This window comes from Odocoileus virginianus, chromosome 24 (genome assembly GCF_023699985.2).
Source record: "Odocoileus virginianus isolate 20LAN1187 ecotype Illinois chromosome 24, Ovbor_1.2, whole genome shotgun sequence".
Lineage (NCBI taxonomy): Eukaryota > Metazoa > Chordata > Mammalia > Artiodactyla > Cervidae > Odocoileus > Odocoileus virginianus.
This window is the reverse complement of record NC_069697.1, coordinates 25,262,305-25,286,221: the sequence shown is the minus strand read 5'-3', so window position 1 is coordinate 25,286,221 and position 23,917 is coordinate 25,262,305. Positions and strand designations below refer to the sequence as shown.

The 23,917-nt window shown below is 47.2% G+C and overlaps 1 protein-coding gene across 1 annotated transcript; it reads right to left on the bottom strand.

Annotated features, from left to right (window-relative positions):
- Positions 1-102: 102 nt before the first annotated feature.
- LOC110151486 (keratin, type II cytoskeletal 75) lies at positions 103-10,339 on the bottom strand. The gene is made up of 9 exons (XM_020914869.2): positions 9,791-10,339; positions 9,042-9,256; positions 8,066-8,126; positions 7,618-7,713; positions 6,660-6,824; positions 4,582-4,707; positions 4,219-4,439; positions 2,647-2,681; positions 103-778 (listed from the first exon to the last, which is right to left on the bottom strand). Exons 1-9 carry the CDS (start codon positions 10,274-10,276, stop codon positions 552-554), a joined length of 1,632 nt encoding a protein of 543 aa, XP_020770528.2. The 5' UTR covers positions 10,277-10,339; the 3' UTR covers positions 103-551.
- Positions 10,340-23,917: the final 13,578 nt, after the last annotated feature.

The window sequence follows — 23,917 nt, the reverse complement described above, 5'->3', positions numbered from 1 at the left end:
AGCCCTCCCCGTGCCAGGACCCCATGCTGAGAGGAGGTTTGGATGGGGAGAAGGATCACTCTGAGCTCCATCACCATTCCAAACAGAGGGCTGGACACCGGACACATTATACATGCATTTAATAGACATGATCCTGGCAGGAAAGAGAGAAAGGGTTCACTCTCGTCCAGCAGGCAGCTCGTAAGCATCGTGAGACAGGTGGGCTGACACTGAGATGGCCTGGGAGATACAGACTGCCTCTGGAGGAAGGCAGGAGGGAGGCAGAGCTGATGGGGAGTCTCTGAAGGGCAATCTGACAGTGAATTTTGAAAGAAAGCGGGTTTGGCACTGAGTGGGTACTAGGAGCAGTCTAGGGACCGAGGGAGGGCGGAGGCTGGCTTAGGCTGAGGAATGGGATTTAGACAGGATGCCAGGCTTCCTGGCAGCACAGGTAGACCTAGAGGAGGGGAGACAAGGGAAAGCACCGAGGTGAGCAGGGACAAGTGCAGACAGGCCAGGTGAGCGGGCAGAGCTGGCTTCAGGGTAGGGGTGAGGGAGTGGGGTGACTGCGTTCAGTGCTTGTAGCTCTTCCGGCTGGAGGACGTGGTGGAGACAAACTTGACGCTGGAGCCGCTGCCCCCGAGGCCCCGGCTGCTGCTGCTGCTGAAGCTGGAGCCGCCCAGGCTGTGCCCACCACTGGTCGTGAAGGAGTAGCCGCTGCCCCCACCGAGGCCCAGGCTTCCACTGCCAATACCACTGCCACCTCCGTAGCCACTGGAGACGGTGGAGGTGACCACAGCTGCCGGAAGAGAGGAGACGTGGTCAGAACCAAGGGCAGGAGAGAGACACCTGGGGCATTATGGACAGCTCCCTGAAATCCATGGGGTGGGGCTGGGTGGTTTGCCTCTTTCCAGTTTTCTTGCCCACTTAGTGAGGTCACTGTCCCATGGCTCAGCCTGGTTTTATCTGCACCACAGCATCAAGTGTCCTCCCGGTCCGAATGGCTTCCTGCCTCTCCTCTGCTACTTGGCGCCTCTCTTCTCCTTCCAGAACTTACTGGGATGCCTGTCCTCTAGGAAGCTCTTGTACCCATCTGCCTTCCCTTTGATTCCCCTGCTGTTCTGTACCCACCTCCCCCTGGCCCTGGTGTCTCCCTTCCTTCTGGAAGCTCACAGCTAGGTGTGGATACGTTTCCCTTTGTGTCCTCCAATCCACGCTCTCTGAGTCCCAAGGCAGGGCTGGAGTATTCTCGATAGGCCAAGTGACAGATGACCCACTGGCTGGCTAACTCTGTCCCTTTTCTCCTCCTGAACTGCTCTCTCCCTAACTTTCAAACCACCCTTCATCTTAAACATCTAGTACCTTACTTTGGGCTCTTCTGAAGGAAAGCTGAAATAAAATATAAACTCTGTTAAGGGATGAATTGTATGCTCCCCAAAATGTGTCGAATATCTGTAAAGTGTCTTTACTTGGACATAGGACCTTGTAGATGTAATCAGGTTAAGATAAAATCATTAAGGTAGGCCCTAGTCCATAATGACTATTGTCCTTTTAAGAAGAGGGAAGATGTCCAAGTGAAGACAGACACACAGGGAAATGGCCACATGATCAGAGAGACAGAGGCTGAAGTGAGGCAAGGAACACCAAGGCTGGACAGCCACCACCAGAAGCCAGGAAGAGGCAAGGAGGGTCCTTCCTACAGGTTTTAGGGACACATGGCCCTGCTGACCCCTCTGTTTGTAATCTCTAGCCTCCAGAGCCACAAGACAGCACATTTCTGTTGTTTCTCACCACCCAGTTTGTGGTACTATATTATGGCAACCTTAGGAAATAAGCACAGATTTTACGTGCTTTCAAGAAAGGAAACTTTAGAGGTTATGTCATCCAGTCCCCAAATTAGTTTTGAGGGTCTCTGGAGCCATTGGACAAGGACCTTAGGGAAGGAGGACTTCTGGGTGGTTCAGACGGATCTGCCTTATTGAGTCATGGTTAATATCATCAATCGCTAAGGTGTCAAGAAAACTGAACTCCCTCGTAGAGTGTAAGTTGTAAGAATCGTCTCTTGGCCTCACGATGCCAGCACTGAGCTCTGTAAATGGTGACTTCTGTGCTTACCAGTGCAGGCTGTGCAAGCTTACTAATGAATGCCTCTCCTGCTTCTGGGGAGCAGCACCAAACTGCCGGGTCTCTGGAAACTCTCACTGCCTTGAAACCCTTGGTAGGTTTCTGTGTCACACTCCATAGAGTTAAACTGAGCAGTGGGGTTTCTCCCAGACTGTTCTGGAAGAGACTGCCTAACTGGCAATGCCCTAGTGCCCAGCATGAAGGCTCTCTCCAAAGCCTGAGAGCAGACAAGATCTCTCTAGTGTGATCCAGTCTGGGCAGGGGAAGGTGTGGCCTGAGGATCCTGCAACCCATGTAGAAGGATGAGAGCAAACTTCCCATTACTCCCTTGTGGTGCCCTCTCAATTGCAAAGAGGTAAGGTCGGTGATGTTAAGGTCTCTCCTAATAGAAACTCAGAATCTCAAACCTTCTAAAAATGAACCTCCCATCAGTGGGATCCCCTCCAATGCCTCATACATCCCTGGCACCCTCCGGCATGCCCACCATCTCCCCAGTCCCCAGCCACATACACTCCAGATGACACAAGAGGATGTCATACTCACAGATATTAACTGGAGAAACACCCTCTCCACTCAGCCTGATGGGGAGGAGGGGGAAAAGGAAGGTTACTGTGGTGTCCAGCAGTTTGTGGTCATTTGAAATGACATTTGTGCAATTGTTTTAAATTTACTGAGAAAGCCTTCAATTATTTTTATTGCAGAAGTAATGGAGGTTGAAATTATTTAAATACCAGTAGTATTAAAAATAATAATCTAACAAATGAAATAATGCAGAGTTGGGGTTCATAGGAGTCAAATCTGTAATCTCAGAATTTTTGGTGTAAAGGCACTGGGAAGACCCAGAGGGATGGGATGGGATGGAGAGGGAGGCGGGAGGGGGGATCAGGATGGGGAACACATGTAAATCCATGGCTGATTCATGTCAATGTATGGCAAAAACCACTACAATATTGTAAAGTAATTAGCCTCCAACTAATAAAAATAAATGGAAAAAAAATTTTTTAAAGAAAATTAAAATTAAAGCAAATCATATGTTAGCGTCAGCTGGAAAGGCAGGGCTGTCATAGAACAAGAAGATTGCTCTTTCAACAATGGCCTATTGTCAGGTTACCGAGGTTATTACAGGTGTGGAAAGGAGTCTGAGTCATAAATGTAACAATAGCAATCACTGGTCTAGCCTTGTTGTAGCAACTAGAGTAGTTTTGCTTTAGCATCTTGAGGACAGAAGTGGCATTCATTATATGAATTACCTATTACCCACATTATGCCACTTAATTCTCTCAATAACCCCTAAGTAGGTATTACAATCTTGGTTTTACAGATGGGGAAATTGAAGATCAGAGAGGTTAACTAACTTGCTCATGATCACAAAGCTGGATTTGAGGTCAAATTAATCTAACTACAAAGCCCACATCTTTGGCCGTTAAAATGAGAGGGAGCTAATCATTTGCCATGTCCATCCATTGTTCTGAGAGCTTCACTGGTAGTCCCTCACTTAAGCCCTTTTAATAACATAGATGATAGAAACTCTGGTTGTCCCATTTTACAGATGAGGACTGGAGAAATCACACAGCTGGTCACACGACTGGTAACTGGCAGAGTACAAAGCCCCCATTGGGCTTTGGGGATCATGTGACCTGAGCTCTTTATTATATCAATAGAGACATAGAAAGCTGGGGTGGGGAGCGTTGGAGGGAGGATGATGCTGAATTTCCTAAGCTTATGTAGCTAGTTAGTGGTAGACCTGTTGGCCCAAATCCTAGGACAATTTATTCTCAATTCAGAGTCTTTCATACTACATATCCAGACCCATTGTGTGACCTAATTTCTCCTTTGATTTTATTTTACCTGGATCCAATCAGCTTCTAGATTTCTATGGGGTGCTAAAAGCAGTTGCACCTCAAATTTGGGATTGCTGATTATGATTTCCCTGGAAAGAAACTGCACCTGTATTCTTTGTCAGAGTCCAGTTCTACCAGCATTTTGCTCCCTTTTCCAGGCAAGGAAGGGCCTATATCAACCTGCGTGTATGCACGCATGCTAAGTCCCTTCAGTCATGTCCAACCTGAACCCCTAGGAATGCCGAGGCTGCTGGGATGGGTGATCTGCCCTCACCTGCACTCCTCGCCCTCCAGCAGCTTCCTGTAGGTGGCAATCTCCACGTCCAGGGCCAGTTTGATGTTCATGAGCTCTTGGTACTCGCGCAGCAGTCGGGCCATGTCCTGCTTGGCCTTTTGCAGGGCCTCCTCCAGGTCCACCAGCTTGGCCCGTGCATCCTTGAGGGCCAGCTCTCCACGCTGTTCTGCATCGGCAATGGCTGTTTGCAGGCTGGCACACTATAAGGAAAGGAGGAAGCCATGAACCTTACTGATAACCTCGGGAAATCTGGTGCTTCTTGGGTAGGAGGTCTGTAAGTGAGGCAAAATGACCTGGAAGACGTTAAGTGTGCGGGGAGCTCTGGGTCCTGCCAGAATGTACCTGCTTCTTGACGTTGTCGATCTCAGCTCTCAGCCTCTGGATCATCCGATTCGTCTCGGAGATCTCTTGTTTGGTGTTGCGGAGATCATCGCCGTGCCGGCCAGCTGTGACCTGGAGCTCCTCATACTGACAGAACCAGAGCAGAGTCAGTCAACCCATCAAGCTCTGACCTGGGCACCACCTGCATGCCCAGCCTGGCCCTTGGTGCTCTGAGCAAGCCCATCCATGCACTCATCATTCACCCATCCCCTTGCTTGTTTCTTGACCACATCTACTCACCAGGCATGTCCTGGGCTCTGGGAATATCATGAAGAGCATAATCAGACTCCTGCTTATAGTTTCTTTCTTTTTTTTTTTTTTTTGAGATGGAAAATAATTGAACCAGGCTGGCATTTGATATGAGCAGTTATCAGTAAGGCTCATGGTTTTTTCCTTTCCTTACCAGCCTACATATTATTGAATTTATAGCTTCAAACTGAGATGAGAGTCGCTTAGGAAGTAAACTGAGCCCTATGGAGCTGTGACAAAGGAATCTGACTTAGGTATGGAAGTGAGGGATGGCGTGGGGAATGGGCAGGAAAGTCCCTCTAGGGATGGAGATGTTCAAGCTGGGCATTGAAGGCAGTGAGAAGGATTGACCGGCTCAAGGGAGAACATTCCACACAAGAGAAACAGACTGTACATGAAGCCCCCAGAGTATGCAGAGCACGAGGAGTGAGAGATGATTTGGAACTGTCCTTGGGGAGTTCTTGGTCATGGGGCATACGTCAAAGACCAACTGTGACCATGAAGTTTGGTGGCCCTCCCGATACCAGTGCTAGGGAAATGGAGGCACTGCAGAGAAACACCACTGGAAGGAGCTCAGGCTATAGAGGACCCCGTTCTGAAGACTTTGTAACAGAATCCTCCATCTTAGGTGGCTCTCTGTCTAATGGTGCGAGTCTAGGACACCATCATTTAGGAGAAATAAATGCACCCTGTGTCCTCCAGCAGACTGGAGGAAACTCACACCTTGCCCAATGGAAGAAAAGCCCCTGCCTGAGTGAAGATCTGTCCAGTTTAGAAAGTGCTGAATGGTTCGGCTTCTTCCTTTCTGGACACACATGGTTAAAGGCAACAACAGTCTTCGCCAACACTACACTTTGCAACCACCCCACTTGGAGTTAAGTGCATCCCACCTCCACTCACTATGAAGGAGCTACCTCCACCCTTGTACCCCTGGCACCTGACACCTGCTTCTTTTCTACCACTTGCAGTGGCAGGGACTAAGGCAGTGCAAAGACCAAGGCAAGGGATGACAGCCAGCTTGTAGGTGAGCAGCTGCCCTGGAAAAACATCTGCATTTGGCCGATAACTAATCTCATGGGTTGGACCATTCAGGCTGCTCTACCCCTCCAAAACCAAACCTTCTGGCCATCTGCACCTTTGGACAACAGTTCTCTGCAGTCATGCCAACCTCCTTCTTCCCAGGGCAAGCTCTCTTGTTCCGCAAGGTGCTCATTTCCGCCTCCCAGCCCCACAGGACTGCTTGCTCAGCCTTTCAAGCCTTCCCTGCTCCTTGGCAATCTTTTGTCCCTCGCCACTTCCAAAATAAACTAAAGCCCACCTCTTCTTGGAAGTGTTTTATTAATGCTTTTCCCCTTCTATGACTGTTCATTCATCTCATGGCCTCCCCGACCTTGGATTCCTTTTGTAGTTTGTTCATTTACAACTTTGTAATCCTGCTTGGCATATAGTAGGAGCTCTGTAAATAAACAAGCCCTTTGGAAACAGTTTTATGAGCATTCTTGGTTGTTTGAGTCTCATCCAGCCCCCAGCCAGTTGGTAAGTGGTGGGGGGACTGTGGCTGTCCTTCTGAGCACCCAGGATTGCCTGACCACTTAGTAGTGTGTGTGTGTATTGGGATTTCCACATGCATTTCAAGCTAAGTTTTCACAGCCTTCAAGACACTTCTGCCAAGTTGAAAGAAACAGGAATGCTCACATGACTCCTGAGGCTTGTGGCTTGTAGTTAAACAATGATCTAAGGCTTCAGAGAACACTAGACCTGCAGCCTATCACGGAGATGCCCATGCTCACCTTGGTCTGGTACCAGGACTCAGCCTCAGCCCGGCTGCGGTTGGCGATCTCCTCGTACTGAGCTTTGACCTCAGCAATGATGCTGTCCAGGTCCAGGCTACGGTTGTTGTCCATGGACAGGACCACGGATGTGTCGCTGACCCGTGTCTGCATCTGACACAATTCCTGCAGAGCCAGTTAACTCAGTGTCACCACCGCAAAAAGAGAAGGGGTGTTGAAACTACACAATTGACCACCCATCTAAGTCAGGAACTCTTCTTTGGCATCCCCAGCAAGGAGTGCCCAGCTCTTGCTATGCCAGCCGACCCCTGAGGAGTTTCTGGGTCATAAATCAGTGGAATGGGAGTGTGTCCCTAACATCCATTCTCAAGGCTCCCCTCTGTGCTTCTTCCCTGAATATTAAGGATGAGCAAGTGTTCTCTGAATCCAAATTAGATCACATTGAATATGACATATGTGATTCATATGCCAGCATTAAAGGTTTCTTCAGGATGGGGTGATTTTTAGGACCCCCCCACCGACACACAGTGTGACTTCATTGCTCTCTACCTGTCTGTCGCCTTCCACAGGCCCAGGTGTCTGCCATCAGAGTGGAGATGCCCATAAAGAGGTATCTTCAGGGGGAAGGAAGCACCCTGACCAATGGGCTGAGGGGCAGCTTGCCTTCTGAACTTCGCTGAGGCAGTGAAGAGAGAGATGGGTCTTGATTCCTTGGGAATGTTACCCAGTGACATGGGAGTTTAGGAATCAACACTTGCTCCTTGCTCGGCCGGCAGGGAGAAGACCCAGAACTGGGGTAGGTTTAAGTGTGGCAGGATTTCAAGCAGTTCTTCCCAATCTCCATGGCCTCTCAAACCCTCCATCCCAGGGAGAGACACTATATGGATAACACTCTGCACTATCCTTTTCTTGTCAGGCTTTAGACACAGGAGGGACAAACACATGTGCAGGATCTTACTGCCTCAAAGAACATTTGGAGGAAGTTGATCTCATCGGTCAGAGAGTTGGCCTTGGCCTCCAGGTCCACCTTGTTCAAGTAGGCAGCATCCACATCCTGAAAAGACAGCACAAGATGTTCCTCTGAGACCCTGGCCCCAGGCAACAAGCCCCAAAGAAGCTGGGCAGACTCCCTGGCCCTTCTAACTTGGATTTTAGCAAACTCTGTATCTAGGGTTTAGGATTGGGGATGGGCAATTGCTGGGCAGTTGTGGCTTGAGTCTCCTGGGCTAACAGAAAACAAGCAAGGTCATTGGGGCCATAAACATGTAGGGAGAATTTTGGCAGGTTTGAGTTCTCTAGATATTCTAAGGGCTGAAGTCACTTTTTTTGGGTGGCCCAAAGGTCTGTCACCCCACACTCCTAGATTCGGTTTTGAGTCTTCTCCTTTGAGAGACATTTCCACCCACCTTCTTTAGAGCCACAAACTCATTCTCAGCAGCTGTGCGCTTGTTAATTTCGTCCTCATACCTGTAAGCACAGAGGAGAGGGGGCGAGTGGTGAGTAAGGGCTTGATTGAACTCTTCTCAGGCTGAGGTGGACTATTTGTGTAGCAAGAGACCTCTGTGTGACTTCAGGTGATTCACTTAACCTCTATTCTCCCCCTAAAAAAGGAGAATAATTTCTTCTGCCAGTTTCTTTTCCCTTTTTTACTTTTGTAAGACTGGAAGGTGGGCATGGAACTGACAGGGATAGTAAAACATATTTATGCAACTCCATCCTCTTAGAGATGCACAATTCCAATCTTTAAAAAATTTTTGCTGTCTTAAGGGCCTGCTGGAACTGTGCGATAAACTTTGTTCAGGACACTGTTTCGGTCGATTTTGATGTATTTTCACTGAACCTCAGGGCAACCATTTAAATAGTGTGTTTTTTTTAGTAAGCAGGTGTTGCTTTAAAACAGAAACCAAGGGTGAGCCACCTAAGGGGTTGGCGAGGACCATCTTTTCTGTTGGATACCTCACATACTGCAGCCTGGGCGATGGCGAGTCAAAATTGACTCCCTCAGGAGGATCGGATTGCCTGGTTCATACTCTAGGGTACACCTTGGCAATGCAGACATCTCAATAATCGAGCCCATGTCCAGTGTAGTTAAATAATAAACTGACTGTAAAATATTGCTTTCAGAGTTAGAATGTTTTCTTAGATGACACAGATGTCCCTTTGCAATCATGGACTCAGATAAGAGTAGGCTTCTTGTTGGTAGTGATGCATGAGATGAGAGTCCCTTTGTTACCCCATACCTTGCTATCTTCTTCTCAAGAGATGATGACTGCAAGTCCAAACCTCTCTGACACGGGTCTCTCCTCCTTTGCTCTCCTCTGGCCCTCATAGAGAGGCGTTTGGGGATGACTGCATGGAATCAGAAGGGTCTGTCACTCTTACCTGACTTTGAAATCCTCCACAACATCCTGCATGGTTCTCAGCTCAGCATCTAGCCTGCCTCGCTCGGTGGTGATGCTGTCCAACTGCCGCCGGAGGTCGGTGATGTAGGCATCGAAGAAGGGCTCCAGGCTCTGCCTCACAATCCTGGTACCCTGCTCCTGCAGGAGGCTCCACTTGGTCTCCAGGACCTTGTTCTGCTGCTCCAAGAACCGCACCTGGATGGGAGAAGAAGAGAATAAATTCTGGAGAACCTGGGGAGGCAGAGCCAGACACCACCCCAATGAATATAGAAGAGAGGAAAAGTACTTTTCACCTGACACCTGTCTGCCAATGATATAACTGACAACTCCTGCCGAAATGGAAAAGCCCATAAAGTTACCCTGACATTCTCTGGGGCTCCACAGAACTAGTGTAGTGGCTCCTTGATGGGGAGCTGCCATTCTTAGAGTGTCTCTACCACCCCTGCTCTGGGTTAGGTTGGTTTTCTCAGAGAACTTAAGAACTTCACATTTCCCTCTGTGTTGGCTGAACCAGCCAGCGTGGCTCCCAAGGAGAAAAAGGGAAATACCCTCAAGTCCTGTGGGGCAAGCTGGCCCTACCTGCAAATACTTCTGCCCCTGGGGGATGCTTGCTGAGGGAACGTGCTTTCCTGCAGGGAGACTGTTGGGTGATGGCTGCTCTCTGCACTGGGCCCTCCCCAAGAGTTCCTGGCACCCAACCCCATGGACCAGATGCAGCTCCCAGCTCACCTTGTCGATGAAGGAGGCGAACTTGTTGTTGAGGGTCTTGATCTGCTCCCGCTCTTCTTTCCGCACCCGTTGGATGTTGGGGTCGATTTGCAGGTTGAGGGGAGTCAGGAGGCTCTGGTTGACGGTGACTTCTTGGATGCCTCCAGGGGGACAGATGGCGAAGCTGCAGCCCCCGTGGCCCCCTCCAATTCCACCCCCATAGCCGAATCCACTGCTGACCCCAAACCCGCTGCTCGCCCTGCCACCAAAGCCACTTCGGAAGTTGCTGCCACACCCACTGATGGAGACCCGCTTGGTTCCCCCCAGGTTGTGGAGGCTACGGCTGCCAAAGCCGCTGATCCTTCCCAATCCTCCGCTGCCCCCCGGGGAGTGGGTCACGGAGATGGAGCTGAAGCGAGAGCGGCCAGTGGCTGGGGTGGTGGCTGAGGCTGTGCTGAAACCCCTGCGGCTGCTGGTCTGGAAGGTGATAGTGGACTGTCTGGACATGGTGTCTGGGAGAGGCTGGTGAGGAGCACTCCTGCTGTGGATATGTGTGGAGGGGGATGGAGAAGACAGGGCGTCTGGGGTGCCCCGGCCCCCTGGGCTTTTATGGGCTCCGGGAGGGGGGCGGGGCATGCTCCTGCAGGCCTCTGATGGCATTTTCTCGGCATCCAGCAACCCTGAGCCCACACTCAGCTCCCCTCCGAAAAAGGCGTAAAAGGCACGCGCTTGTTCCCTGGCATCCCTCCCCCACATGGAAACTCCTTTCCAGTTGCAACTTGATCAGCAGACGAATGAGAAGCACGTTAATTGCCTTCAGTCATGTCCTAATCATGCATTATAAAATGGACTCAGAAAACACTGCCTCATTTCCAAACCTCTCTTAGCCCTGGGACCAACTCCCTCCTGTGCAAACATCTTGTGTCAGCCCCAGTGACTGTGGTTCACTGTTTCCTGTTCCTTCTTACCCCTTAGGTGTGCGTCTTACTCCTGAATTCTTTCTCAGCAATTATCCCCCAGAGCCCCCACTCCCAACCGCAACCCTGGCCCAAGCTGTCCCTCCAGATCTTGAAAATCCTGCTCTCCACCCATCTTTTTCAGGAATCCACCCCATTTTGATGGCCCCTTTGTTTTACTCTGAAGCTGCCATCTGTACTGTGCAGGTCACATCAACGTTCTGGGCATGAGTGTGTGTGTTTGTGTGACCACATATGTCCTGTCCACTCCAGTGTAACGTGACCCTCAAGGTCAGGTCCTCTGCCTACGTGGAGAGAAGCTTCAAGAATGGGAACATGGGTTTGAATCCCAGCCCTGCCACCTCCTGAAGGTGAGATGTGGGGCCAGTCCTGAAACATCTCTGGGCCTCAATTTGAGTGTGTGTAAAGTGGGGCTTGTGATGACTATTCATGGAAAAACAGATTTTGCAATGCCAAGGACATGCAGATGCTGACAACTCAACAGAGTCTTCAGCAAGGTGCCCATCCTGAGGCAAGGACTCAGGATTTGAAAGCAGCATAATACACATTCTTTTTTCTTTATTAACAGGCTTATGGTCCTGTTGGGAAGACTAAATCAAGACACACTGAGGAACTTATGAAACGATGATGCTCCATAAAACACTGCCTCTTGTCTCTGTTTGAAGCCACCTCATCCCGAAAGTCTCCTTGACCAGCCACTCCTCCTGTTGATGGCCAAGGATCCTGACCCTTTAATCCTTCGTCAGAAAGTCCCACGGCTACTCTGAATAGAGGGCTTGTTTATTTTCCCCCGTTAGTCTTAACATTTTTTTTTAATTAAAAACTTTTATACAGTTTTAAAAGGTTACTTTGCATTTGCAGTTATGACAAAATATTGGCTATATTCCTCATGTTGTACAGCACATCCTTGTAGCCTATCTTAAACTCAATAGTTTGTACCTCCCACTTCCCAACAGCTATATTGCCCCTTCCCACTGGTAATCATTGGTTTGTTTTCTATATGTGTGAGTCTTTCTTTTTTTTTATAGCACTAGTTTGTTGTGTTTTTTTATATTCCACATATAAGTGGTATCATACGGTATTTGTCTTTCTCTGTCTGACTTATTTCACTTTAGCATAATGTCCTCCAAGTCCATAAATATTGCTGCAAATGGCAGAATTTTGTTCTTCTTTATGGCTTAGTAGTATTCCATTGTGTGTGTGTGTATATATATATATATATATATATTCTTTATCTTCCACATATTCTTTATTCATTCATCTGTTGATGTACACTTAGATTGCTTTCATATCTTGGCATTTGGAAATAGTGCTATGAACATGTGGAGGCTAAACAATATGCTACTGAACAATAAGCAATCAATGGATCATGGAAAAATTAAAGAGGAAATCAAAAAATTCCTAGAGCTGAATGAAAATGAAAATAAGCTGATTCAAACCCTATGGGATGCAGTAAAAGTAGTTTTTCTTCATGCTTTAAAAATTGGAATAGAGTTGATTTACAGTGTTTCAGATGTACAGCAAAGTGATCAGTTTTATAACTGCAAAAGCAGTTATAAGGGGGGAGTTTATAGCATCCACGCTGGTCTTGTTGATCGTGTCTTCAACCTCCATCAGTCTCAATTGATAAGAAAGCTCCTGGTTCCCTTTCTTCTGTATCTCATCTCCCCATGGAAGGTGGAGGTGGAGTCAGATAGAAATTGTTAGGTCTTTTGTCTTGCTGACTTCTTGCCTCTTACAGTGGCTTTAAAGGATGGGAGAGGGAGAGAGGAGCTGAAATGTATTCTGTTTGTGTTTTGTGCCTGAGAAGCCAAGTCCCCAGATGGTAAATGAAAGAGATCAGCATTGTCTAGCTAGAGAGAAGCAGAGCCACATTCTGTGGTCTCTCCACGCAGGGGTCCTTTCAGAGGTGCAGCCAGTGGGTTGGCAGATTCTCAGCAGCCTGGAACGGCAACTTGGCACTCAGGGCAGTGGTTCTCTGTTCTCTATGCTATTTCCTTCTTGGGGCTGAGGCCAGGGAGTGGGCCTCTCCTCCGTTGAGAGAGTGTGTGAGAGTCTCAGGTTCCACGGGGAGCCTGTGAATCATAGCTTTTGTTGGTACAGGCCAGGAGGAGCACAGGAGTTTTCTCGCTTGGTTGCCAAAGTGTCCAGGTCCCGGCTGGGGTGGTGCATGTGTCTGTGGTGGAAAGAAAAATTGTCTTTGTTTTCTGTACTCATGGCATGATAATCTTTCTCCCAAAAGAAGGGTTACTTGTTTTCTGAGCCATGCTGAGTAAGTTCTTCAGAGTTTTCCATGGAACAAAAGCTGGTAAAGGATCAAGACTGGGAGGGCCTTCACTGACCCATCCATGAGAATGGGGTCACCACAGCCCTTGCCCATTGAGCTTCCCATCTGGAAGCTGCTCCAGGCTGCCTGCCCTCCTGGGTCATGCCTTTACTGGCCAAACTCTCTCCTGGGAGCTTATACCAGGTGTTGCTATTCATCCCATTTCCAATCTTGTTTCCCTCAGCCATCACATCTTGTCTGGGGTTGCCCACTTCCTTCCTTCCCTCCTTTCTCTCTCTAATTCTCCAACCTGGACCATTGTTTCCAAAGCTGGTTTGTCTTAGATGCTGACTTTGATGAAGTAAATGGAAATAGATAAGTCTTACCCCTCTTCCTCCTCATTCCCTCTCCTGTAACATTTGACCTTCACTGTGACCTTTACTCTGATGGATGATGTCTATATGAATGCCTAGGACACCCCGGCCCCACAACAGCCTATGGAAACTTCAGGACTTAGAGATTACGGACACCTCTGCTTTCTTTTCTGCCAATGAAGTTTTTTGTTTTGATTTTTAACCTCCTTTATAATTCTGCTTTGAACCTTCCCCCAAGAAGACTTCCTAGTAAACTGCGCCCAAGGACTGCCCCTTCACACCTGTTCCCAGAGCAGGCCTGTGCCTGTGCTTGGCTTGCACGTCGGCATGTTTTTCACTTGCTTTGGCTTCCTGGTGGTCTGTGGAGGGGTAGGGTGTGTCCCCTTCCCCTGCCCTGTCTCCTAGCTCCCATAGGAAATTGTGACTGCAGTTCACTGGATGTAGGTTGTCTAGTTTAAAAAAAGAGCTTTAAGGAACACATTCCTTTCTGTTCTCTGAAACTGCTGAATCTCTCCAACCCTGTGTTGTTGGGTTTGTCTGGGAGGAGTTCTCTCGAGGTTTGGGGAGTGGTGGATTCAAAAGAGAGGGTATGGGCCCTGGTGCCTGAGGCTGGGAGTGGCAAACTCCTCTACGCCCTGGTTCCTGCCCCTCTGCTCAGGGTGGTCTTTCCTATCCTCAGAGGAATGCTGTCACTCTTGACTGTGGTAGATTTCAAAGAGGCTGACCTGTAGTGGCAACAGGACTTGAGGTTGGTGGAGCAGGGGAGGAAGGCATGAAGGCATGCCTCCCAATGCTATGGGAGTAGAGAACACAGCAAGGAGCCTGGGTTTCCAGCCAGACCAGAGCCAGAGGAGGGCAGGCTGGAGGGGGCAGAGGGGACTGGGCCATTCTCTAGAGCAGGCTGCCTGCTGCTTAGAGCCCAGGGTCCTTGGGCACAGTGTCTCCTGGGATTGAGGATAGGGAAGATAATTCTGTTGGATGGTACCTGAGACATCCCAACGGAAACACTCTTCAACCTTGACTGTTCTTGCCTGTGCAGCTGACTTCCTCTGCCTTTGGCATCTCCAACAGGCACCACCCAGCTTCCCTTTACAGGTGTCAAACCCTCCAGCGCATGGCACCTTTGCTCTCACATTCTGTGGAAACAATGCAAGGATGAAACTTGCCAGTTGACTTCAAGAAACTACCAAGATTCAGGGCTTGAAACGTGTGCTTGTGCATGGACAGACCACACCTGATCTGCTCCCCTCCACAGCTCACATAACCAGACTTTCACTTGGGCCCAGATTTTATGGGCAGGTAGAGTCTAGTGTAAGTAAGCAGGTGGCTCTCAAGGTCCCTTCACCAATTTTAGCAGCAAATTAAGGTGCTCTTCCCATTCAAACTTGTGCTTAACAGAGGCGAGATGGAGCAGCCCCTTCCTTCCATGATCAAGCACTTCGGACACACCTAACAGATGTGCCTGTACAAGGCACAGATGGACACAAAGACACTCACGTCTTAAAAACATCCACAAAACAATGATCTACACATGAATGTAGTGTATACTGAGTGTGTCAGGATCAAGAGGTGAAACACAAGAACAGAGGCAATGTTTAGAGCTGCAAAAAACTTAGAAAGGAGGAAATCAAGGGAAGGAAGCATCAAAGGTCACACAGCCAACTGGTAGACCAGCCAGAGCTTCCTCTCCCTTCTGATGCCACATTTGGCCTGAGACTCCTTCATACCACAGTGCCTGTGAGAAAAGCTCCCTGTTGCCTGGGCCACACAGCGGGGGTTCTTCCTGGAGGAAGGGGGTGGTACGACGCCAGTGTCTCAAGGGCTCTTGCAGTGCAAGCCTATAGGAAGCCTCTGGAAGGCTTCCAATGTGTCTTGGCCATCTGCCCCGACCACACTAATGGCCGCCCTTGTCCCCAGGAGGGGGCCCTTCACCAAGTCTCTCTGGTTGGTGCTGAGGAGGAGATGCCAAACAAGGACACTATTGTGGGAGGAAAGTGGGGGAGAAGAACCCCTGTGGCTTTTCCTGGGCTGTCGTGAAGAGAGGAACACACTACCTAGGAACCCCGGCGAGTCATTCATGGCTCATTGCCATGGCCTGTGGGCCCAAGCTGGGTGGGCTGGGCGATACTTGAGCACCAAGGGAAACTCTTTACACCATCACTTTGCCTCATTACAGGGCTTGGGGCTTGCTGTCGCAGGTGGGTGTGTGTGTCACCAGCTGGGAAGTAATAGCCAAAAGTGTCAGCCTTCCCCCTGGCACTGAGTTCGGTACCACCTCAGTGTCTTGTGAACTTGAACATCACAGAAATGCTCTCCTCCTTCCTGCTTTCTAGCCTCATCATCTCAGTTATTCTGAAGTGAGCCATCAGACAAGGTGTAGTTGTTCATTTATTTATTCATTCAACAAATACTTGTGGAACTTACACTGTACTCAGCACTGGGATATGAGAGTGAAGAGGGTCCCATCACTAACACTGCATCCAGGGGAGAGACCATTCTGATAGTCACCATATGGATAGGAGTAGGCACAGGACATGTCTGGGGAGCTCTGACAGATCTGCCAGAGTGTCTTGGAGGCCAAGTCAGGTCCCTGGGATATAGACCCCAGGCCCTTGATGCTTGCCTGGGATCCAGAAAAGTTCACAAGGTATGGTTACAGAGGTCCGTATTTTATGGATGAGGAGAGTGGGGCCCAACATTCCATGGGAAGCTGAGAGTAAATCTGGAGCTAGCACTCTTGTCCTCTGTTCCTTAGCATAGGGTTTCTGCCCATGCCACCCTGATCCAAGCTGGATAAGAAGTTCTGCATGATTCCCATCCCCAGGTGCTTGCTGGGCTTTGAGGAAGATAAAATTGGTGTATGTATATGAAACAATAAAAGTCATACAAAGTGGCACATAGAATTTAAAAAGATGCAATTCTGAGCAGCATGACTGAAGGCAGGATGGATGCTGAGAGATGCAGAGGAGCCTCCTGAGCATGGGAGGGGAGGCTGGGGGAGCTGGCTTGACTTAACATTTCTCACTGAGAAATTATAGAGTGAATCCACCCATGGATCCTTGAGATGGGATTGCAACGATCTGCTGAACGCATACCCACCTGGTCTGTAAAGATGTGTTCCTGTCTGAGACATCTCAGTGTCACATTATTTACCTGGGTATTTCCACAGGCAGGAGCTTCTGGATGTGGGCCTGTGTTTTTCGCCACCCCCTGGAGGGCTGGGCACATGGACATCCAGCCTGGGCCTTGCAGTCTCTGCCTCATTCTGGACTCTCTGATACCCAGCTGACTTGCTGGCACTGAGTGAGTACATCCTGATGATGAGGATGGCATTGGGAAACCAAGAGCCATTAAGCTAGGAGCAATTGCCTCCAGGTAACAGGGGAACAGGTAGCTCTCTGTGCTCTGCCTTAAGAAGGTAAATTTCCAAAAGCCTAGACACAAAGGGATGAAATATAGGACCTGTGATTTGTTACTGCAAAACAAGTTTTCTTTTCAAAAGACTCAGCAGGAGACATCTCCAACTGGTCAGCTCTCCTTGTGTACATCCAAAGTGTGATTGGTTGATATGTGGTCATCCAGGAGGGCTTCTAGGAAAAAGCCCACTGCAAAACCACATGTTTTTCTGGAATATGATGGGATGAAATAGTTTCCACAGAACAGACCAGCACCATATTTGTGATGCAAGTTTCACTGAGGGGCCAGAACATTGCTCTCACCTCCCTCCCTGGAAAAGGGCTAAAACAGTGTGTGATTCCATTGACAGATGCCCCAGCAACCTCTGTGATTCTCTCTGGGGGATATTCTGAATATGCTCCCATCAGGCCAATGAGAGACACTCATTCCTTTTAAAGGAAGGCTTCAAAGTGCTTTCCATTTGCCCCGAGCACTGGTTTGTTAAGCAAGAGTTGGCCAACCTGGAGTGAGCCCAGAGACTAACACACATGATGAAAGAGTTGGGAAATAGGAGGTGTGAGGAGAGGGGAAAGGCAGGATGTGAGGAGGCTGTCTGCTTCTTAGACTTTGTTGTAGCCGCCAGGGAATACACTTCAACTCAACAGGAGGAATTCAACTCAGAATCAGAGGGCTTCCATGATCTAATGGTAAACACAGACATCCTCTCTCCAGAGAAATTGTGAGATTCCTGAAGATTGTTTCAGGAATGATTGAGAGGGTGTGATTCTACAATAAATGGAGTTCTTTTTGTTTGCTTGTTTTGTTTTTCTGGACATTAGTCTCTTTGACATTAGTGCCTATATGCTTCACCTTGATAAGGTTGTTTAGATATTGTGGCATTTTATGGATTTGGTTCTAAAATGTAGCTTATCCATATTTTTAAAAACTTGCCCTTCACTCAAAGGAATTGACACTCATGAAGCCTCTCAGAAGCTGGACCTGCCATTGTTCACATACCTTCATATTTTGCATTCACCACTTTTGCCTTTTACTTCACAAGTTGTATAGTGTATGTGTGTGTTTACGGGTATAGTTCTGGCTCTGCCAGATGAGAGGGTTTTTTTTTCAAGAGTAGGCAAATAATTCAGTTGAATCCAACATATGCTTAATAATGTACTTTCCTGTGTGTGCTAGGTCACTTCAGTTGTGGCCAACTCTTTGCGACCCCATGAACTGTAGCTCACCAGGCTCCTCTGTCCATGGGATTCTCCAGGCAAGAATACAGGAGGGGGTTGTCATGCCCTCCTTTAGGTGATCTTCCCAACTCAGGGATCGAACCCATGTCTCCTGGGGCTCTTGCATTGCAGGTGAATTCTTTACCACTGAGCCACTAGGGCAGTCTAACAATGCACTTCCTTGCCTTTAAATTATCTGCAGTGTCCAGAAGCTAGCTCAACCATAGGTAACCTTACACTCTACTGCTGAGTGACTTTGCTGGGTTGCTAAGTGACACAGAGCATATATGAGCAAATAATGAGGTTTCAAAAACATGTTTTGAGATAAGAGTAATACAGGCTAAAGATAGTCACACTGCACTCATCACTCTCCCATCACTGAGGAATAAATGAGAAGTCAACGTGGAGAAAATAGGCTGCAGAAACTGGTAAGGCTCTCAGGAGGAGGAAAGACAAAATAAAGCTTGGATGGAGTTCAGATCCAGGGGAGGAGCGAGCAGGGCACTGTGCCAGCTTGGGCAAAAGCAATCATTCCTCATCTTGCCAGTGTGGGCTGGCAGTCTCAGGCTCAAGGGCAATACAGCTTGGTTTTTGCTGTCGGGGTGGGGTATGTCACCAGCTGATGTCATGAGCCAGCAGACATCCCACTGAGGTGAGGAGCCCACTCCTGGGTCTGCTCTTAGCACCCCAACTAAACAATGGCATCTCTACCAGACAGCAAGCAAAGTCAGGAGGGGCTGGAGCCGTGGGAAGGACCAGCTGGTCCCTCCCGGTCCACCCCTGCACCTCTCCCCACAGCCAGAGGGGGGACTGATGGAGCCAGAGTCCATGGGCAAGACTGCACCACCCTAGAACTGGGGAAGAGCACAGATTATGAAAAGGGGCAGGGAATTCTTGGATCCTGGCTCTGTCTCTTTCTTGCACTTCATCATTAGAACTGGGAAAATATTTAGCAAGGTGGTTGGGTACAGGAATTAGTAACTCTCATTCACTACCTCCCAATGATTAGAAAACATGACAGAAAAGAAGAGGTTCTAATTCACAACTGTGAAAGGAATTGACACTCACGCAGCCTCTCTGAAGTTGGACCTGCCATTGTTCATGTACATTCATACTTTGTATGCACAACCTTTGCCTTTTAATTCCTATGTTGTATGAGTGTGTGTGTGTGTTTATGGGTGTAGCTCTGGCTCTGCCAGGTGAAACGATTTTTTTTCCAAGAAAAGGCACATAACTCAGTTGAATCCAACATATGCTTGGATTCAAGCACGCACGCACTTAAGTGCATTGTTATTTAGTTAGTGTGTTAGTCGCTCAGTCGTGCCCGACTCTTTACGACCCCATGGACTGCAGCTCACCAGGCTCCTCTGTCCATGAGATTTTCCAGGCAATGATACTGGAGTGGGTTGCCATTTTCTTCTCCAGGGGATCTTCCCAACCCAGGGATCAAACCCAGGTCTCTTGCACTGCAGGCAGATTCTTTACCGACTGAGCTACAAGGGAAGCCCCAAATGCATTGTTAGAAACTGTAAAATCCCTAGGGAAACTTATTAGCAACAGCAACCACAAAACAAAACACACAATAATCACAAAAAAGAACAGTGAAAGCAAGCAATGAGCAGAAATCTCTGTATAAAAAGCCATCGTGGAAGAGAAAGCCTTAGTAAAGACAACAGTGTGATTGCACGAAGAGGTAAATGGGACAGTGCAGAAAAAATGTGAATTCAACATGTAATAAAAGTAGTATTTCAATGTGGTAAAGGAGCACATATATATATATATATATATATATATATATATATATATATATAAAATAATATAGCAAGAAAGTACAAAAAGAAAAAGAACATTTACTCAAATTTCCACTCACTGGAATCTATCACTATTAATATTTTGACTTACATGTTTGCTTTCACCCTTTATCCTCATTAACATCATTTTAAAAATCACATACTTAGTAAATAAGCACAACATCCTTTACAAAAATCTATGGCTAAAGTTCTGGCTAAAATGGCCCAACAGCTCTACTGCTGTTTCCCTCCTTCAGGATCGAGTCTGAGCAATTATAGAAACAAATGGAAGCCCTGATAGTAGGGATCACCAATGGTGACACATAACTGTAAGAAACCCAGGAAAGCCGAAGGCTGTTTGAATTGATCTGAGTAGGAGTTTGGTCTTTACCTATATAGTCTGTCCCTTCCCAATGGGAATTTGGAGCGGCAGCTCAACCACCTGTGCCCTTGTCTGTGGTTCAATGTGTCTGTAGTTCACAGGTAAGATTGCCCTAGTTAACAAATAAAAGTATAAAATATGCAGTTCAATTTTAAGTTCAGAGAAACAGCAAATCAGTTTTTTAGTATAGTAAGTTCTATACAGTATTGGGGACATGTGTGCGTGGGTGCTAAGGTGCTTCAGTCATGTATGACTCTGCAATCCTATGGACTGTAGCCTGCCAGTCTCCTCTGTCTATGGGATTCTCCAGGCAAGAATACTGGAGTGGATTGCCATACTCTCCTCCAGGGGATCTCCCCAACCCAGGGATTGAACCTGTCTCTTACGTCTCCTGCATTGGCAGGCAGGTTCTTTACCACTAGCGCCATCTGGGAAGCCCCACGGGGGACAAACTTATGCTAAAATGTTTTTGTTGTTTGTATGAAATTCAGGTTTCACCAAGCAGCCTCTTTTGTCTGGTGACCCTATTCACAACTGACAGGGATAGTGATGCCTACCCTCAGTGTCAAGCTGCTGGTATATAGCTGGCTTCCACAGAACTGGGGACATACCTGACCCTCATTCCAGGGTGGTGAGGAAGGCCTGTAATTTAACTGATATCATGGAGAGCTTCACGTGGGGAGGGGAAGCAGAGTCTGTGCCTGGCTCATTAGTAAGTTTCCCCACCAACTCTTGGATTTTATGCTGCTTGGCAGTTCTTAACCTCTGCTTCCATCAACCCCTTGACTCAAACCCTACAGCTGCATTCTGGAAGGGTAGAGAGGTCACTAATCCTCAGAAGTGTCAATTTAAAAAAAAATTGCACAACGTGAGCTGTGAGTTAAGTTTTATTTGGGGGCAAAATGAGGACTACAGCCCAGGAGACAGCACCTCAGCTGAGAAACTGTTCCAAAGAAGCAGGGTGGAAGGTCAGTATAGATGTGATTTTGGTCAAGGGGGAATAACACGTGCAATCAAGCACATATTTTTCCAGAAGTTTTCTGCTAGTCTCATGAAGCTTTCTGCCCATCATTAGAAGTAGTCATCACTGTGAAAGATTTTAGTGCTTTTCTAGATATGAGGAGATACAACAATGGGGCTCATAAAGTCAGCTCCTGAAAATATCTAACTCTCTGAAGACCTGCCCTGCCAGTCTTTCCCCAAGCACAGGGTGCCTTGTTTCTGCTCTCCACCCTAAACTTTCAGGGAGTGTTGAAGGTCAGCAGCACATGACTTAATCCTTGTAGAGGTAGACGGCAAGTGCCAATTTGCGGTTGACAAGAAGTCTCCCCTAGCTCCAAAGTTTCTGCCTTGTGACCTGCTCAGCTGAGAGACCCTTGCCCACCTGTAGACAACCACAGAACAAGGCTAGATTGCCACTTGATCCATGACCCAGGGCAGAGGGTCTCTGCCGTGCCTTCAAAGTAGCAAAATTATTATAACAGAACTGGCTCTTGTTGCTCTTAGGGGATTTTCCTTTATTTTTTATTTGTTTGCATACAGACAGGACCTGGTTGAAAAGCCTGATTAGCCAAATTCTAGAATAAGCTTGTGTAAACTTGGCCTAAAAGTCTGTTTCTGTCTAAAAGTGAAAAATCATAACATGACACAGATATCTGGAAAGGTTTGAATAAACCTCTAACATCGATCTTGCAGTGAATTTTACAGTGAAAATGGTTTTTGGATATCCTGTCACAAAAGGAGAATGTTCCCAATCAGAACTACCTTCATGCTAATCTGAATGTCATATGTCAACTTGGACCATTTTTCAACCTCTTTTTCTCTTTTTTGCCAATAGCATTTCAAAGCAAAGTCTCTAAACAACACTGTTCAGAGGTTTTATTAGTTTATTTCATTGACTTTTTTGATAGCATCATTTTATTTCAACATTATGGAGATACAATTTACAGAGTCAAATTCACCATTTTGAGGTGTACAGTTTTATGAATTTTAACCAGCATTTGTTGAAAGTTCTTCAGTGGATCCCAAATATCTTTGGGTAAAAGGAAAACCACTCCAACTCATTAAGCACCGCATGGTTTTAAGTCCATCCACCAAGATCTGGAATATTCCTTTTCTGTACCCATCAGCTTGACTGATACATCTCAGATGTTGTAACAAAGCGATAGCTTTATGGCAAAAATTGGTATTATCGCAGAGAGGGATCAAACATTTCACCTTCCTACCAACTATGCTCTGTTCCACTGGATCAGTGCAGAGGTTTCCCAGTGGTGGGTGGGGGCTGTGAAGGGAATCTCTGAGAGAGTCTCAGAGATCAGATGGGGACCAAGTGATGGAGATGAAAACACAAACACCTCAGTTATCAGATCATGCTGATCCAGTTTCCAGGAACCCAGCTTCATTTTCTTTCCTAATATATTTTCAAAGACTCCATTTGAAAACTTGTTTTTTATTGAAATATAGTTAAATTACAATGTTATGTTAATTACTGCTATATAGCAGTGACTCAGCTTTATATGTACACATGTACATTCTTTTTCATATTCTTTTCCATTATGGCTTATCATAGGATATTGAATATAGTTCCCTGTGCTATATAGTAGGCCCTTGTTATTGTTGTCGTTCAGTCGCTCAGTCGTGTCTGACTCTCTGTGACCCCACGAGCTGCAGCACGCCAGGCTTCCCTGTTCTTTACCATCTCCCGGAGCTTGCTCAAACTCATGTTCATTGAGTCAGTGATGCCATCCAACCATCTCATCCTCTGTCATTCCCTTCTCCTCCTGCCTTCAATCTTTCCCATCATCTTTTCTAATGAGTCAGTTCTTTGCATCAAGTGGCCAAAGTGTTGGAGCTTCAGCTTCAGCATCAGTCCTTCCAATAAATAATCAGGATTGATTTTTTTTAGGATTGACTGGTTTGACCTCCTTAGAGTCCAAGGGATTTTCAAGAGTCTTCTTCAACACCACCATTCAAAAGCATCAATTATTTGGTGCTCAGGCTCCTTTATGGTCCAACTCTCACATCTATATGTGACTACTGACAAAACCATAGCTTTGACTATATGGGCCTTTGTCGGCAAAGTAATGTCTCTGCTTTTTAGGATTGCTGTCTAGGTTTGTCATAGCTTTTCTTCCAAGGAACAAGCGTCTTTTAATTTTATGGCTCAAGTCACCATCTGCAGTGATTTTGGAGCCCAAGAAAATAAAGTCTGTCACTGCTTCCATTGTTTTCCCATCTATTTGCCATGAAGTGATGAAACTGGATGCCATGATCTTTGTTTTTTGAATGTTGAGTTTTAAGCCAGCTTTTTCACTTTCCCTTTTCACCTTCATCAAGAGGCTCTTTATACCAATTTGCATCTGCTGATCCCAAACTCCCACTCCTACCCTCTGCCACCACCCACCTACCCTCTTGGCAACCACCAGTCTATCCTGTATGTCCCTGATTTTGTTTCTGTTTCAAAGATAAGTTCATTTGTGTCATATTTTAGATTCCACATACAAGTGGCATCATATGGGATTTGGCTTTGTCTTTCTGACTTATTTCAGTCAGTATGATAATCTCTAGTCGCACACATGTTGATACAAATGGCATTATTTTATTCTTTTTTATGGCTGAGTAGTATTCCATTGTATATATGTACCACATCTTCTTTATCCATTCATTTGTTGATGGACATTGAGATTGCTTCCATGTTTTGGCTATTGTGAATAGTGCTACTATGAACA